Source organism: Nomascus leucogenys, chromosome X (assembly GCF_006542625.1).
Source record: "Nomascus leucogenys isolate Asia chromosome X, Asia_NLE_v1, whole genome shotgun sequence".
Lineage (NCBI taxonomy): Eukaryota > Metazoa > Chordata > Mammalia > Primates > Hylobatidae > Nomascus > Nomascus leucogenys.
This window is the reverse complement of record NC_044406.1, coordinates 115,273,613-115,288,453: the sequence shown is the minus strand read 5'-3', so window position 1 is coordinate 115,288,453 and position 14,841 is coordinate 115,273,613. Positions and strand designations below refer to the sequence as shown.

The 14,841-nt window shown below is 36.6% G+C and overlaps 1 protein-coding gene across 7 annotated transcripts in view; it reads left to right on the top strand.

Annotated features, from left to right (window-relative positions):
* SMARCA1 (SWI/SNF related, matrix associated, actin dependent regulator of chromatin, subfamily a, member 1) overlaps positions 1–14,841 on the top strand; it is a 77,208-nt gene that overhangs the window by 56,325 nt on the left and 6,042 nt on the right. For all 7 annotated transcript variants that reach the window (XM_030806954.1, XM_030806953.1, XM_030806952.1 and 4 more), the window contains 2 exons: positions 1,415–1,533; positions 1,645–1,857. In XM_030806954.1, coding sequence (XP_030662814.1) covers positions 1,415–1,533; positions 1,645–1,857 — 332 coding nt within the window. The remainder of the gene's footprint in view (positions 1–1,414; positions 1,534–1,644; positions 1,858–14,841) is intronic.

Genomic DNA, 14,841 nt, shown 5'->3' with positions numbered 1-14,841 from the left:
AAGATAGGCAGGGAGATAACATCAGTGTATGTGAAGTTGCAAGAAAAAATGTGATTTAAAAAGATTATCCTGTCAGACTTTCTTTCAAATTTGACACCAAGCCAGGTGGCATGACTAGCTCCGGACTATTTAATTGCTGCCTGCCAGGTTGGGGGCCATGTCACAGGGTGGGGAGATTGCAATGAGTTTGTTGTAGTTGCTTACAGTAAGAGAAGAAATGTGTACAACTGGCCACCCATGAATATACAGTATCTTGTACATAGCAAGTGTTTAAATATTTGTTGAATGAATATGTGAGTGAATGAGTAAATGAACACAGGTGCTTATAAAAATCAGAGTGCTCACATACCTTTCTTGATAGGCTCTAAAAATGAAAAGCTTGAGGATGTGGAGTATGTCATTAAAAGGCCTTTCATTGAAGTCATGTGACATATTAATACAGCCAGATTATTTGGCTCATCTATAAAATTTGGTTGAGTGACTTCGAATGTTTTTCAGTGTGTATGCAATTAAAATCCCAGTGAGGTTTTTTTTTTTTTTTTTTTATGAGAAAAGGGTATTCCAAGTAAGTTTGAAAACACACTACTGGTCATTGGAAATACCATAAGATGATTAGTGAGTGATTCCAAAAGCAAATGACAATTTCAGGAGAAATGGCTGCTCCACAGAAAAAAATTTGAACAACCTGTTCATAATAGCTTGGGTTTTTTGTTTATTTGTTTTTGAGACGGAGTCTCACTCAGTCGCCCAGGCTGGAGTGCAGCGGCGTGATCTCGGCTCACTGCAACCTCCACTTTCCAGGTTCAAGCAATTCTCCTGCCTCAGCTTCCCAAGTAGCTGGGATTACAGGCACGCACCACCATGTGCAGCTAATTTTTGTATTTTTAGTAGAGATGAGGTTTCACCATGTTGGCCAGGCTGGTCTCAAACTCCCAACCTCAGGCAATCTGCCCGCCTCGGCCTCCCAAAGTGCTGGGATTACAGTGTGAGCCACTGTGCCTGGCCCATAATTGTTTTTGCGTGCTAGGAAGCTATATTCACTGTTTATATATTGCTCTCTCCTGTGTCACTTTATGTGTTTGGTCCCTTTTCTATCACGTTTGAGTAAAAAGCCTAGCTTAAATCAGTATCTGCATCATCTTTTGAAATCCTAGTCATTTGGGATGGATCATAAGATTGCATACTATTTGATGAAGGAAAATTGCTAACCTAAAACCTTGCTGAGGTCTTATTTTTAAGTGAAAAGTTAGTAGTATTTAATAATTTAACATATTATATATATAAGATGAATCTGAATTTTAATTTTAAGAAGTAGAAGCTCATTGTATTCTTTCCCATTAATTCCTTATTCTACAATTCCTTGGATTTATTTGCTTAAATGATAGGATTTTAAAGAAATAACTCTGTTTTTCAGCTGTATTTTGGGAACGTTGCAATGAATTACAGGACATTGAGAAAATTATGGCTCAAATTGAACGTGGAGAAGCAAGAATTCAACGAAGGATCAGTATCAAGAAAGCCCTGGATGCCAAAGTACTATGTTTTATGTCAAATTATTATTAGATCGTTTTAATTGAAATGGTAGTCAGCTTTGACTTCTTACTGCACATTCAATTAAAAGCACTATTTTGTTTAAATACACAGATTGCAAGATACAAGGCTCCATTTCATCAGTTGCGTATTCAGTATGGAACCAGCAAAGGAAAGAACTATACTGAGGAAGAAGATAGATTCTTGATTTGTATGTTACACAAAATGGGCTTTGATAGAGAAAATGTATATGAAGAATTAAGACAGTGTGTACGAAATGCTCCCCAGTTTAGATTTGACTGGTTTATCAAGTCTAGGACTGCCATGGTATGTATTCCTTTCTTACCGATTTCCTCCAACTTTTTATTTTGAAAAATTTCAGACACCATATATCCTTTATCTAGATTCTCCAATTAACATTTTGGCACATTGGCGCTCTCTCTTTCTCTCTCTCTGTGTATACATGTATACATACATAGCACCTATATATACGTGCAGAAGCTATATTTTGTATTAAAAAATATGGGGACATCTATATTCTATATTTTGAAATGGGTATCTATATTTTATAAGTATACTTAACTAGATTTATGAACCATTTGAAAATTACAGACAATGTGAGTGTTCATCTCTAAATACTTAAGCATGTATCTCCTAAGAATAATGACATTTTCTTACATAACCACAATCCCACCTGAAAACATTGATTCAGTAATGTCATTTAGTATACAGTCTATGTATAAGCTTTTCCAGTTGCCCCCAAAATGCCCTTTATAGCTGTTTTTTTAAAATTGATGATCCTGCAAGTTTCACACATTACATTTCGTTGTTGGGTCTCTTTAATCTCTTTTAATCCACAACCTTTTGGTTTTCGAGATCATGACTTTTTAAAGGTGTCCAGGCTAGTTGTCTTGTAGAATGTCCCACATAGTGGATTTACCTCATTACTCATTGTAAGATTTAGGTTCAACGTATTTGGCAAGAGTGCTATGGAAGTGATGTTATGTATTTTTTATTGCATCCCATCAGAAGGCACATTATGTCATGTTGTCACACTGTTGGTGATGCTAAGTTTGGTCACTTGTTAATGTGATGATCTTCAGAGCTCTCCGCTTTAGAGTTATGTTTTCCCCTTTGTAATTAAGCAGGTTATACTTGGGACTATGCGAATGACTTAAAGATGGACTTTTAATGAAAAGGAGTTGTTGCCTAAGTTGAGTTTTTTATTAGGAAACAGAATATTTAAGTTGAAGAGATATTTTATTTTAGCTTATGTGATTTCCTCCATTACTTTCTAATGTGAATTGTGTTCCTATTCTAGTCCTACTTAGCAGTGGTGTTCATGATGATTTTGAAATACATCCAACACATTTTTAATGTTGGCCTTGTTAATCTTTTGTCAGCCAAGGTAATTAAGACAAAATAGATTTATGCAGCCTAAAAATTAAAAGCAACCAGAAACTAACAATGCAAACAATGTTTTTGTGACTGGTCATAAAATAGGACACATTTTTCTTAGCTGCTACCTATCATAAATATCTTTTTGTCCAAAAGTTGACTGAGTGTGAAACAATGCTTAATATTTTGCTTGACTCACTTTATATTTTCAGTTCAAGTTGAATAAAAAGAAAGGAAAAATCTGGGTTACTGTAATGAGGACATTAATTTTGGCAGATGCTTTAGAAGATCACATATTTGTTAAAACTTTAACACAAATTTAGAGTGTGCGGAATATGTCCATCAAATTTATGAATGGCATATGCTTGGAGAGCTAGCAAATAGTTTAGACCAAGCCATGATCCAGAAGGAACTAGAGTAGTTGGAATGATGGATCAGTTGAATCTAGCAACACAACATTTATTTATTTTATTTATTTTTGTATGTATGTAGGTATTTATTTATTTATTTTGAGATGGAGTTTCACTCTTGGCACCCAGGCTGGAGTGAAGTGGTGCAGTCTTGGCTCACTGCAACCTCCACCTCCCGGGTTCAAGCAATTCTCCTGTCTCAGCCTCCCGAGTAGCTGGTATTACAGGCACCTGCCACCACGCCCGGCTAACTTTTGTATTTTTAGTAGAGACGGGGTTTCACCATGTTGGCCAGGCTGGTCTCGAACTCCTGCTCTCATGTGATCCACCTGCCTCGGCCTCCCAAAGTGCTGGGATTATAGGCGTGAGCCACTGTGCCCAGCAAACATGACATTTAATAGGGATAAATGTAAAGTGCTATACTTGTACAAAAGAATATGAAAAGATATATATGTTAGCAAGATACAGTAGGAAGAATTAAGAAAAGAATAAAAAAGATAAAGAGGTAATCTGTAGCATGAAGGACTGAGGTTAGACATAGGGAAGAGTTGTTTTATAGAGTTCTTTGGATCATTGAAATAGATTATTGAAGAACAATGTAGAATAGCTTTTCATTAGCCTTTGAAAGTGGAATTCTATTTTGACTCTCTGAAGACATTGGCAGTGAGTTACTTGGCCTTTTAAGGTCCCCTTTAGCACAGTGAATCTATGACTATGTTTAGCAGAGAACTCCTTTTAAAAGCCATGCAGGATAAATCTTTTAGCCATTTGGGGTTTTATACATGTAATGATTTAATTTAGAGCACCACTAACAGCTTGTAAAAGACAAATGCCTACCTGCATCTGTCAGTTAATCATGTTTTAGAACATACATACCCTTTTCTGTGATAGAACAGTTACTGAATTTTGAGTTTTTATTTCAGTGATATTTTGCTAATTTTTTAAAAGGTTGAGAGCTTAATGCTGTTTTCAGTTTCTGGAATCACTAAACCAGTAGGACGAAACACATTCAAAGTGCAAGGAAAATCTTACAGTATTTATAATATGAACACGACTGTGGAACTACATAATCTTATTTTATTTTCTAAGAAAAAAATCCAGTATAATATTACCAACCACTAGATGTCTCTGAACTCCCTTGTAAAAAATCTGTTTTTCCTCCATCTTCTTTTTACAAAACATTTACCTCTGTACTCTTTCTTTACTGAGAAATGTAAATCTCAAGTATATTTTCCAAAAAGCACATATTAACTATTTAAATGATCATAAAATGAAATATTTTTCTGTCTGTTAAAAATGAAGACATTTCTGTCTTCAATTACCTTCTAGAAAGTGGAATTTATTATTTCTGAACAATCTTCAAAAACATGCAATAGTTTATTTTATATTTAAATATTTTAATTGAAAATTTTTATTTATTACTTTTTCTGTTATATTAAATTTTTATTTCCCTTCTAGTTAATGGATAGTTTTTGCTTATAATAATTTTTGCTTATAATTCTGGATTTAGAGTATAAATAATATATTTTAAAATACACATACATTTGGAACTTCTTTTTAGAATATTTCATGATAATTTCAACAATTAGGAAATTATAGAAATGGATTGATGGTTCTTGATGATCTTCTTTCCCCTTTTCATTTTTAATAACTGTTCTGTATAGTGAATCACATTCACAATCTAGGAAGAGAAACTGCCCCCTTTGAAAGAGGCACTTGTGATTTCTGAAATACAAAGAAGTTGTTTCATTGAAAAATCCCATCTTAGAACTACAGAGACTGTAATTTGATTCACTATGTGAGTGTGTCACTGTTCAAATGAAAATCTTACTAATGATTGAACTTAGCTTACTAAAGATACCTTTAAAAACGATCTTGCTTAAAGATGACTCTTTTCTTTCTCAGAGACATGAATAGTGTGAAATGCATCTTATGAAAAGTAGAAACCTTAATGGTTATATTTTATTCAGAGATCTCAAAGTACTGAATTCATGGCTCCTGACTTAACTAATAGTCATAAAGTGCTTAAAGGCACGAACTTCTGCTTCTAAATATGCCTCACTTTGAAAGCCTTCAGCTAAAGGTTGCAGATTTCATTGAGGCTCTTTTTCATTAAAAAATGCTAGCTATACAAAAGAGAAAATGAGTTTCAGTTCAATTTCTCTGTGCTAAAAGGATTGTGATTTCTTTCTCTGAGAATTTGTGTGGTCTTTAAGTAAGTAATCAGTCTCTATTGAACTACATAAACAAGTAGGAAGGATATGATCAACTTAGCTTTTTAAGCTCAGAGCATATGAATTGCCCTACCATTTTCTTTCTAAGAAAACCATCTTAGAATGAGGTCATAGTCTTAGGATAGTCAGAAACTTATCAGAGTTAAAAGGACCTTTATCAAATAACCATAAGAGGAAGTAATACTTTGTATTTATATAGTACCTTTTATATAATGCTTGCCAATCCCTTTGCCAACATTAGCTTAATTTTCTTACCACTTCTTTTAGGAAATGAATGTCAGGAGAGTATCTCTGTTCATTTAGTGACAGACTAAACGTGACTGGGAGATTCTAGAAGAATCTGAGAAGTCCAAAAGATCTAGCACATTAGTCAGTTTACTGCAAAGGACATGTGGAAAGAGTACCCAAAATTCAATCAATAATTCCTTGTACCTTCTTAGGTCCTTCTAAGTACTTAAAGTAGAAAAAGCAGAATTTAACTCTCTGAAATAAGGAACATTTCTTGATAGAACCGTTTATTGCATTATTTATTTGCAGGGTTGCTTTGACTCTTAATTTTAGTTTAAAAAAAATTCTTACCTTTTAACCTCTGGGGAGCTTTTTCCTTTTCCAGCCAGCTCAAGAGCCTGTGTGTGCATTGCCTGTGGCCTTGTATATATTAGAGTTGAATCCGAGTATTAGTAATTAGTCATTACAATTACCATGTCTTTTGTAGGAGTTTCAATGCATTTTTCTGATAGCATCTCAGAAAGAGAATCACATACTGTGGTATACAATGTAATGAAAATTGTGTTATTACTGCTTGCTTTCAAATCACAGCTTTATTATAAATGAAAGTGTTTTCTATTTAAAAGGTAAGAAAATGACATTCTCCATTAGAATTGTAGGAAAAAAATACTTTTTAGAAAATATTGCTTTAGCTCTTTATTAACTTCCCTGTTTTTGGCTTATCAGGAGGTATTAAATGTTAATTAGTATTGGTTCAGGACAGGATATTTTATAAATTATCAGTCCAGTCAGAAATGGATTTTCTTTACAGATACTTTAGAAAAATGACAGTCAAATTAAAAAATTGCCAACTTGTTCTGTAGTCACAGTAACACTTCTATTTGCTGCTTATGGAGTGTAGTCTAGGAAATTTCATAAGGAAAGACAGCTACTCATGATTTTTAATTTCCATGTTAGTACTTAATTGTGTGATAACAGCTAATTTTTTTTTTTCTCGGCTGACTGCAACCTCCGCCTCCTGGGTTCAAGTGATTCTCTTGCCTCAACCTCCCGAGTAGCTGGGATTACAGGTGCGCATCACTACGACCGGCTAATTTTTAATATTTTTGGTAGAGATGGGATTTCACCATATTGGCCAGGCTGGTCTTGAACTCCTGACCTCAAGTGATCCACCCACCTCGGTCTCCCAAAGTGCTGGGATAACAGGCATGAGCCACCGTGCCCGGCCTAATATTGATATTTTAGAGCATTACATTCTTAGTAGAATATGAAAAATATGAATTAATACATCATTGGTAAAATTAATAAACTGTAAAATGTACTGATGGATTCTTCTTGACTATAGAATTAAAATATTTAAAACTCATATATTTATGCACTTAGGAGTTTATTACTTCCTCATGCACTTAAAAGACTAAAATGTTCTTTTCTTATTAAATTTTTTTTTTTTTTTTTTTTTTTTTTTTAGAAACAGGGTCTTTCTCTCTCTTGCCCATCTGGAGTGCGGTGGCATGATCATGGGTCACTGCAGCCTCAAATTCCTGGACTCAAGCGAACCTCCCACCTCAGCCTCCTGAGCAGCTAGGACTACAGGCGCATGTCACTGCACGCAGCTGGCTTTTTTAGTTTTTGTGAAGACAGGGTCTCACTGTGTTGCCCAGGCTGGTCTTGAACACCTGGGCTCAAGCAGTCCTCCTGCCTCGGCCTCCCAAAGTATCAGGATTACAGGCATGAGCCACTGTGCCCGGCCACAATTATTAATAGTTATATTTAAAGAGACCAGCATTGCTTGTGACCCAGAGTAGGCGTTCAGTGAATAAATGGGCATAGAACTGTTGTATTTAAGTTTGCTTCTATCCCATAGACTCCTACAGTTGGACCAGATTTGGATAGAATGCGAGCAAATATGCCAATGGGTTGGAGTTCATTTTACTTTTCCTTTAATCTACCTTTTTCTAAGGTTAGACTTTATTGGGCTATCATCCCTGCAGCTTTTATTTATTCATAAGCTTGAATAGCCAGTTATAAATGTCATGTGTTTTATTATGCAGTAATAGTGTTCGATTTGGTACCTTGAACTGTTGTAACAATCTGACGTGAAATACAATTAATGCACTAACAGGAGTTCATTTAAGTTTATTCTTATGCGTTATCTGCGAGGAAGTGATACAACATTTTCTTTTTTTGAGATGGAGTCTTGCTCTGTCGCCAGGCTGGAGTGCAGTGGCGTAATCTCGGTTCACTGCAAGCTCTGCCTCCTGGGATCAAGTGATTCTCCTGCCTCAGCCTCCCCAGTAGGTGGGACTACAGGCATGTGCCACCACACCCAGCTGATTTTTGTATTTTTAGTAGAGATGGGGTTTCACCATGTTGGCCCGGATGGTCTCGCTTTCTTGACCTCATGATCTGCCTGCCTCGGCCTCCTAAAGTGCTGGGATTACAGGTGTGAGCCACCGTGCCCAGTGATACAGTATTTTCTAAATAGCAATGCTTAAGCAGCAGCAGTTAGGTAAAAGCATCATAACATTTAATACTTGCTTGTGAAATGTAGGATATGTTTATTTGAATATTAACTCTCATATAACTGCCTGTGTGCATTCTAGTATTGACTGCCATTGCTTTTCGTTAGTATGATAGATTCAGAAGTGACTAGGAACCTGGGAAATATACTGCAGAATGTATAGGTGAAGACATCGATTAAAAAAGAGCAAAGGTGAAGCAATGTCCATTTTGTTTTACTAAGAGCTGTAGAAGAAAATTCTGACCTCATAGAACTTTACCTACAAATTCAGAGGCACAAATGCGGAGTGGAGTTTTTTGTGTGCCCTTGCTCATTCAGCTGCTTTTGACTTTCAACCATAACAGGCGCAGACCTTCTGTCATTCAGACTTAGGTAGGCTTAGTGTCTAGGATTTTAGTACATAGGAAATGTAATGTGGAGCCTCTTTAATCTCTTTCAATAAGTCACTTCAAGTCTACTGATGCTTTCTCTGCCTTTTGAATTGATGCTTTGAAGCTGAGTATTGGAGCAAAGGATATTTGAACTTAGTGCCCAGGATGATTGATATTCACCACACACTAAGGGGCAGTGCCGCTCACTGCAAACATTACATCATTTATTAAAGGTAGAGATACATACCCTAGTATTCAAAAATTGAAACTTGAGTGACTTTGCATTGAATAGAATCATAAACCATAAAAAAAGTATGGAGAACCAAGGCAGCACAATTTTGTTTAAAGTGAAGCTAAGTCTGTAGCTTAAAACAGGACTTGCAAACTGTGGCCCCCCACCTGTTTTTGTGTGGCCTGAAAGCAAAGAATGATTTTTATATTTTTAAGTGGCTAAAAAAATCAAAAGAAGAAGGATATTTTGCAACATGTAAAAATGATACAAAATTCGCATTCTAGGGTTCATAAGTAAGATTTTCTTGGAAAATGGCCACACATTTGTTTATGTATTGTCTTTGGCTGTTCATGCTACAATGGCAGAGCTAAATAGTTGTGACAGAGATTGTGTGGTCTGCAAAGTCAAAAATATTTGCTATCAGGCTCTTTATAGAAACAATATACCAACACCTGGCTTAAAAGTATGTGTAAGAAAGCTGGAAAGAATTATAACCAAGGGTTGATGTAAGTGTTATGCAATTCTTTAAGAAAAGGGTTAAGTGAAGGATGAGTGTATAAAGGGAGAGGATATTTAGCCTTAAAGAGGAGTATTTGGGGACCTAGGGGTGACTGTGATAGAGGCATGGGAACTTCCTTGAAATATGTGAAAGATTGTCATATGGAAGAGGAAATCAGCTTGTTCTCTAATGTCTACAAAAGTTAGACCTAGAACCAATTTTTGGAAACCATGAGGTAGCAAATTGTAGCTTTGCATAAAGGAACATTTTTAACTTGTCTGAAGTTGGAATAGCCAGCCTTGTGAGGTAGTGAGTACCCCATCATTGGAAGAATTCAGACAGGCTGTACAACTAATTAGCAAGGACCTAGTAGTAGGGATTCAAGCATCAACCTGAATGACTTAAAAGTTCCTTTCTCATCTTGCGAGTTTATGATTTTATGAACTCTGTATCAAGAAAAGATTTCTGAGTACAAAGTACACTTTTGATTACATCACTCCTCCTGCTCAAAAATTGTTTATAAGATCCTTTTGTCAATGGAATTAAGTAAAATTTTTAAGTTCTTTCTTCTTAGTTCCCAGTTTCTTTACACAGGCACACATTGGAGATATTGCAGGTTCAGTTCCAGAACACCACAATAAAGCAAGTATCACAATAAAGCAAGTCACATGAGTTTTTTGGTTTCTCAGTGCATATAAAAGTTTTGTCTATAAGGCAAGCAATAGCATTATGTCTAAAAAAGTGCTTACTTTAATTAAAAAATACTTTATTGCTTAAAAATGTTAACAGTCATCTGAGCCTTTAGCAAGTTGTAATCTTTTTGCTGGTGGATGGTCTTGCCTCAGTGTGAATTGCTGCTGACTGATCAGGGTGGTAGTTGCCGAAGGTTGGGGTGGCTGTGGCAATTTCTTCAGAGAAGACAACAATGAAGTGTGCCACATCGATTGACTCCCCCTTTCACAAAAGATTTATCTTTGGCATGTGATGCTGTTTGATAGCATGTTATAGCAGAGCTTCTTTCAAAATTGGAGTCAGTCCTCTCAAATCTTGCCAATGCTTTATTAACTAATTTTATGTGTAATTCTGAATCCTTTGTTGTCATCTCAACAATGTTCACAGCATCTTCACAGGAGTAGATGCCTTCCCAAGTAACCACTTTCTTTGTTCATCCATAAGAAGCAACTCCTCATCCACTCAAGTTTTATCATGAAATTGCAGCATTTCAGTCACATCTTCAGGCTCCACTTCTAATTCTAGTTCTCTTGCTGTTTCCACCACATCTGCAGTGACTTCCTCCACTAAAGTCTTGAATCCCTCAAAATCATCCATGATGATTGGAATCACCTTCTTCTAAACTCTTGTTAATATTGGCATTTTGACTTCCTTCCATAAATCACAAATGTTCTTAATGGCATCTAGAATGATTAATCCTTTCCAGAAGATTTTCAATTTACTTTCCCCAGATCCATCGGAGTAATCACTATTTATGGCAGCTATAGTCTTATGAAATGTATTTCTTAAATAATATGACTTGAAAGTCAGAATTACTCTTTGATCCATGGTCTGTAAATGAATGTTGTGTTAACAGGCATGAAAAACCTCAATATCCTTATACATTGTCCTCATCAGAACTCTTGGGTGACCAGGTGCATTGTCAAAGAGCAATAATATTTTAAAAGGAATCTTTTTTGAGGAGTAGGGTCTCAACATGGGCTTACAATATTCAGAAAACCATACTATAAATAGTGCTGTCACCCCAGCCTTTGTTGTTCCATTTCTAGAGCTAAGGTAGAGTGGATTTAGCATAATTTTTAAGGGCCCTAGGATTTTCAGAATAATAAATGAGCATTGGTTTCAATTTAAAGTCATCAGCTGCATTAACCCCTAATGAGTAAACATGTCATTTGAAGCTTTGAAGCTGGGCATCCGCTTTTCCTCTCTAGTTATGAAAGTCCTAGATGGCATCTTCTAATATTAGGGTATTTTGTCTCCATTGAAAATTCGTTGGTTAGTGTGGCCACCCTCATCAATTATCTTAGCTAGGTTTTTCTGGATAACTTGCTGCAGCTTCTCTATCAGCACTTGCTGTTTCACCTTGCACTCTTGTGTTATGGAAACAGCATCTTTCTATAAACTTCATGAACCAACCTCCACCAACTTTAAACTTTTCTTCTTCACCTTCCTCACCTCTCTCAGCCCTTCATAGAATTGAAGAGTTAGGATCTTGCTCTGGATGAGGCTTTGGCTTAAGGGAATGTTGTGGCTGGTTTGATCTGTCCAGACCACTAAAACTTTCTCCATATCAGCAATAAGGCTGTTTGGCTTTCTTATCACTTGTGTGTTCAATGGAGTAGCATTTTTTTTAAAATTATACTTTAAGTTCTGGGATACATGTGCAGAATGTGCAGGTTTGTTACATAGATATACACATGCCATGGTGGTTTGCTGCACCCATGAATCCAGCATCTACATTAGGTATTTCTCCGAATGCTATCCCTCCCCTAGTCCCCCACCCCCCGACAGGCCCCAGTGTGTGATGTTCCCCTCCCTGTGTCCATGTGTTCTCACTGTCCAACTCCCACTTATGAGTGAGAACATGCAGTATTTGGTTTTCTGTTCCTGTGTTAGTTTGCTGAGAATGATGGTTTCCAGCTTCATCCATGTCCCTGCAAAGGCCATGAACTCATCCTTTTTATGACTGCATAGTATTCCATGGGGGGTGTATGTGCCACATTTTCTTTATCCAGTCTATCATTGATGGGCATTTGGGTTGGTTCCAAGTCTTTGCTATTGTGAAAAGTGCTGCAATAAACATACATGTGCATGTGTCTTTAGAGTAGAATGATTTATAATCCTTTGGGTATATACTCAGTAATGAGATTGCTGGGTTCAATGGTATTTCTGGTTCTAGATCTTTGAGGAATCGCCACACTGTCTTCCACAATGGTTGAACTAATTTACACTCCCACCAACAGTGTAAAAGCGTTCCTATTTCTCCACATCCTCTCCAGCATCTGTTGTTTCGTGACTTTTTAATGATCGCCATTCTAACTGGTGTGAGATGGTGTCTCATTGTGGTTTTGATTTGCATTTCTGTAATGACCAATGATGATGAGCTCTTTTTCATATGTTCGTTGGCCACATAAATGTCTTCTTTTGAAAAGTGTCTGTTCATGGGGGGAGGGATAGCATTAGGAGATATACCTAATGTAAATGACGAGTTAATGGGTGCAGCACACCAACATGGCACATGTATACATATGTAACAAACCTGCACGTTGTGCACATGTACCCTAGAACTTAAAGTATAATAATAATAAAAAAAGTGTCTGTTCATATCCTTTGCCCACTTTTTAATGGGGTTGTTTGGGTTTTTTTCTTGTAAATTTGTTTAAGTTCCTTGTAGATTCTGGATATTAGCCCTTTGTCAGATGGATAGATTGCAAAGATTTTCTCCCATTCTGTAGGTTGCCTGTTCACTCTGATGATAGTTTCTTTTGCTGTGTAGAAGCTCTTTAGTTTAATTAGATCTCATTTGTCAATTTTGGCTTTTGTTCCATTGCTTTTGGTGTTTTACTCAACGAAGTCTTTGCCCAGGCCTATGTCCTGAATGGTATTGCCTAGGTTTTCTTGTAAGGTTTTTATGGTTTTAGGTCTTATGTGTAAGTCTTTAATCCATATTGAGTTAATTTTTGTATAAGATGTAAGGAAGGGGTCTAGTTTCAGTTTTCTACATATGGCTAGCCAGTTTTCCCAACACCATTTATTAAATAGGGAATCCTTTCCCCATTGCTTATTTTTGTCAGGTTTGTCAAAGATCAGATGGTTGTAGATGTGTGGTGTTATTTCTGAGGCTTCTGTTCTGTTCCATTGGTCTATATATCTGTTTTGGTACCAATATCATGCTGTTTTGGTTACTGTCGCCTTGTAGTATAGTTTGAAGTCAGGTAGCGTGAGGCCTCCAGCTTTGTTCTTTTTGTTTAGGATTGTCTTGGCTATATGGGCTCTTTTTTGGTTCCATATGAAATTTAAAGTAGTTTTTTCTAATTCTGTGAAGAAAGTCAATGGTAGCTTGATGGGGATAGCATTTAATCTACAAATTACTTTGGGCAGTATGGCCATTTTCACAATATTGATTCTTCCTATCGATGAGCATGGAATGTTTTTCTATTTGTGTCCTCTCTTGTTTCCTTGAGGAGTGGTTTGTAGTTCTTCTTGAAGAGGTCCTTCACATCCCTTGTAAGTTGTATTCCTAGGTGTTTTATTCTCCCGGTAGCAATTGTGAGTCGGAGTTCACTCATGATTTGGCTCTCTATTATTGGTGTATAGGAATGCTTGTGATTTTTGCACATAGATTTTGTATCCTGAGACTTTGCTGAAGTTGCTTATCAGCTTAAGGAGATTTTGGGCTGAGACGATGGAGTTTTATAAATGTACAATCATGTCATCTGCAAACAGAGACAATTTGACTTCCTCTCTTCCTATTTGAATACCGTTTACTTCTTTCTCTTGCCTGATTGCCCTGGCCAGAACTTCCAATACTATGTTGAATAGGAGCGGGGAGAGAGGGCATCCTTGTCTCTCTCTTGTGCTGGTTTTCATAGGGAATGCTTCCAGTGGAGTAGCAGTTTTAATTTCCTCCAAGAGCATTTCCTTTGCATTCACAACTTGGCTGGTTGTTTAGCTCAAGAGGCCTAGCTTTTGGCCTGTCTCAACTTCCTCACTAAGCTTAAGCATTTCTAGCTTTTGATTTAAAGTAAATCTTTTCCTTTTATTTGAACACCTAGGGGCCGTTTTAGAGTTATAATTAGCCCAATTTCTATATCATTGTGTCTCAGGGAATAGAGAGAAGCGTGAGGGAGGGAGAGAGTTGGGGGAATGGCTGGTTGGTAGAGTGGTCAGAATACACACAACATTTATAAATAAAGTTGGCCATCTAATATGGGTGTGATTCATGGTACCTCAAAATGATTATGATAGTAACATAAAAAGATCACTGATCACAGGTCACCATAACAGATAAAATAATAATGATCTTTGAAATATTGTGAGAATTACCAACATGTGACACAGAGACATGAAGCAAACATATCCTCTTGGAAAAATGGCACCAATAGACTTGTTCAATGCAGGGTTGCTACAGACTTTCAATTTGTAAAAGCACAGTATCTATGAAGCTCAGTAAAGTGAAGTGCAATAAAATGAGATACGCCTGTACTTTGATCCTAACTTAGCTGTATTCATCACTCATGCTGTGCAACATTTCCCAAGTTGATTTCTACCAAACGTTGTTCCAGGGTGTGCAAATAGATGATATGCAGAACAAGAGTTCTGTGTTCAGATAGAGTTGGGACATGCTGATTATACTGAATCCTGCCATTCACATTTCCACTCTGCATTAGAATGCTAAAAGCTCTG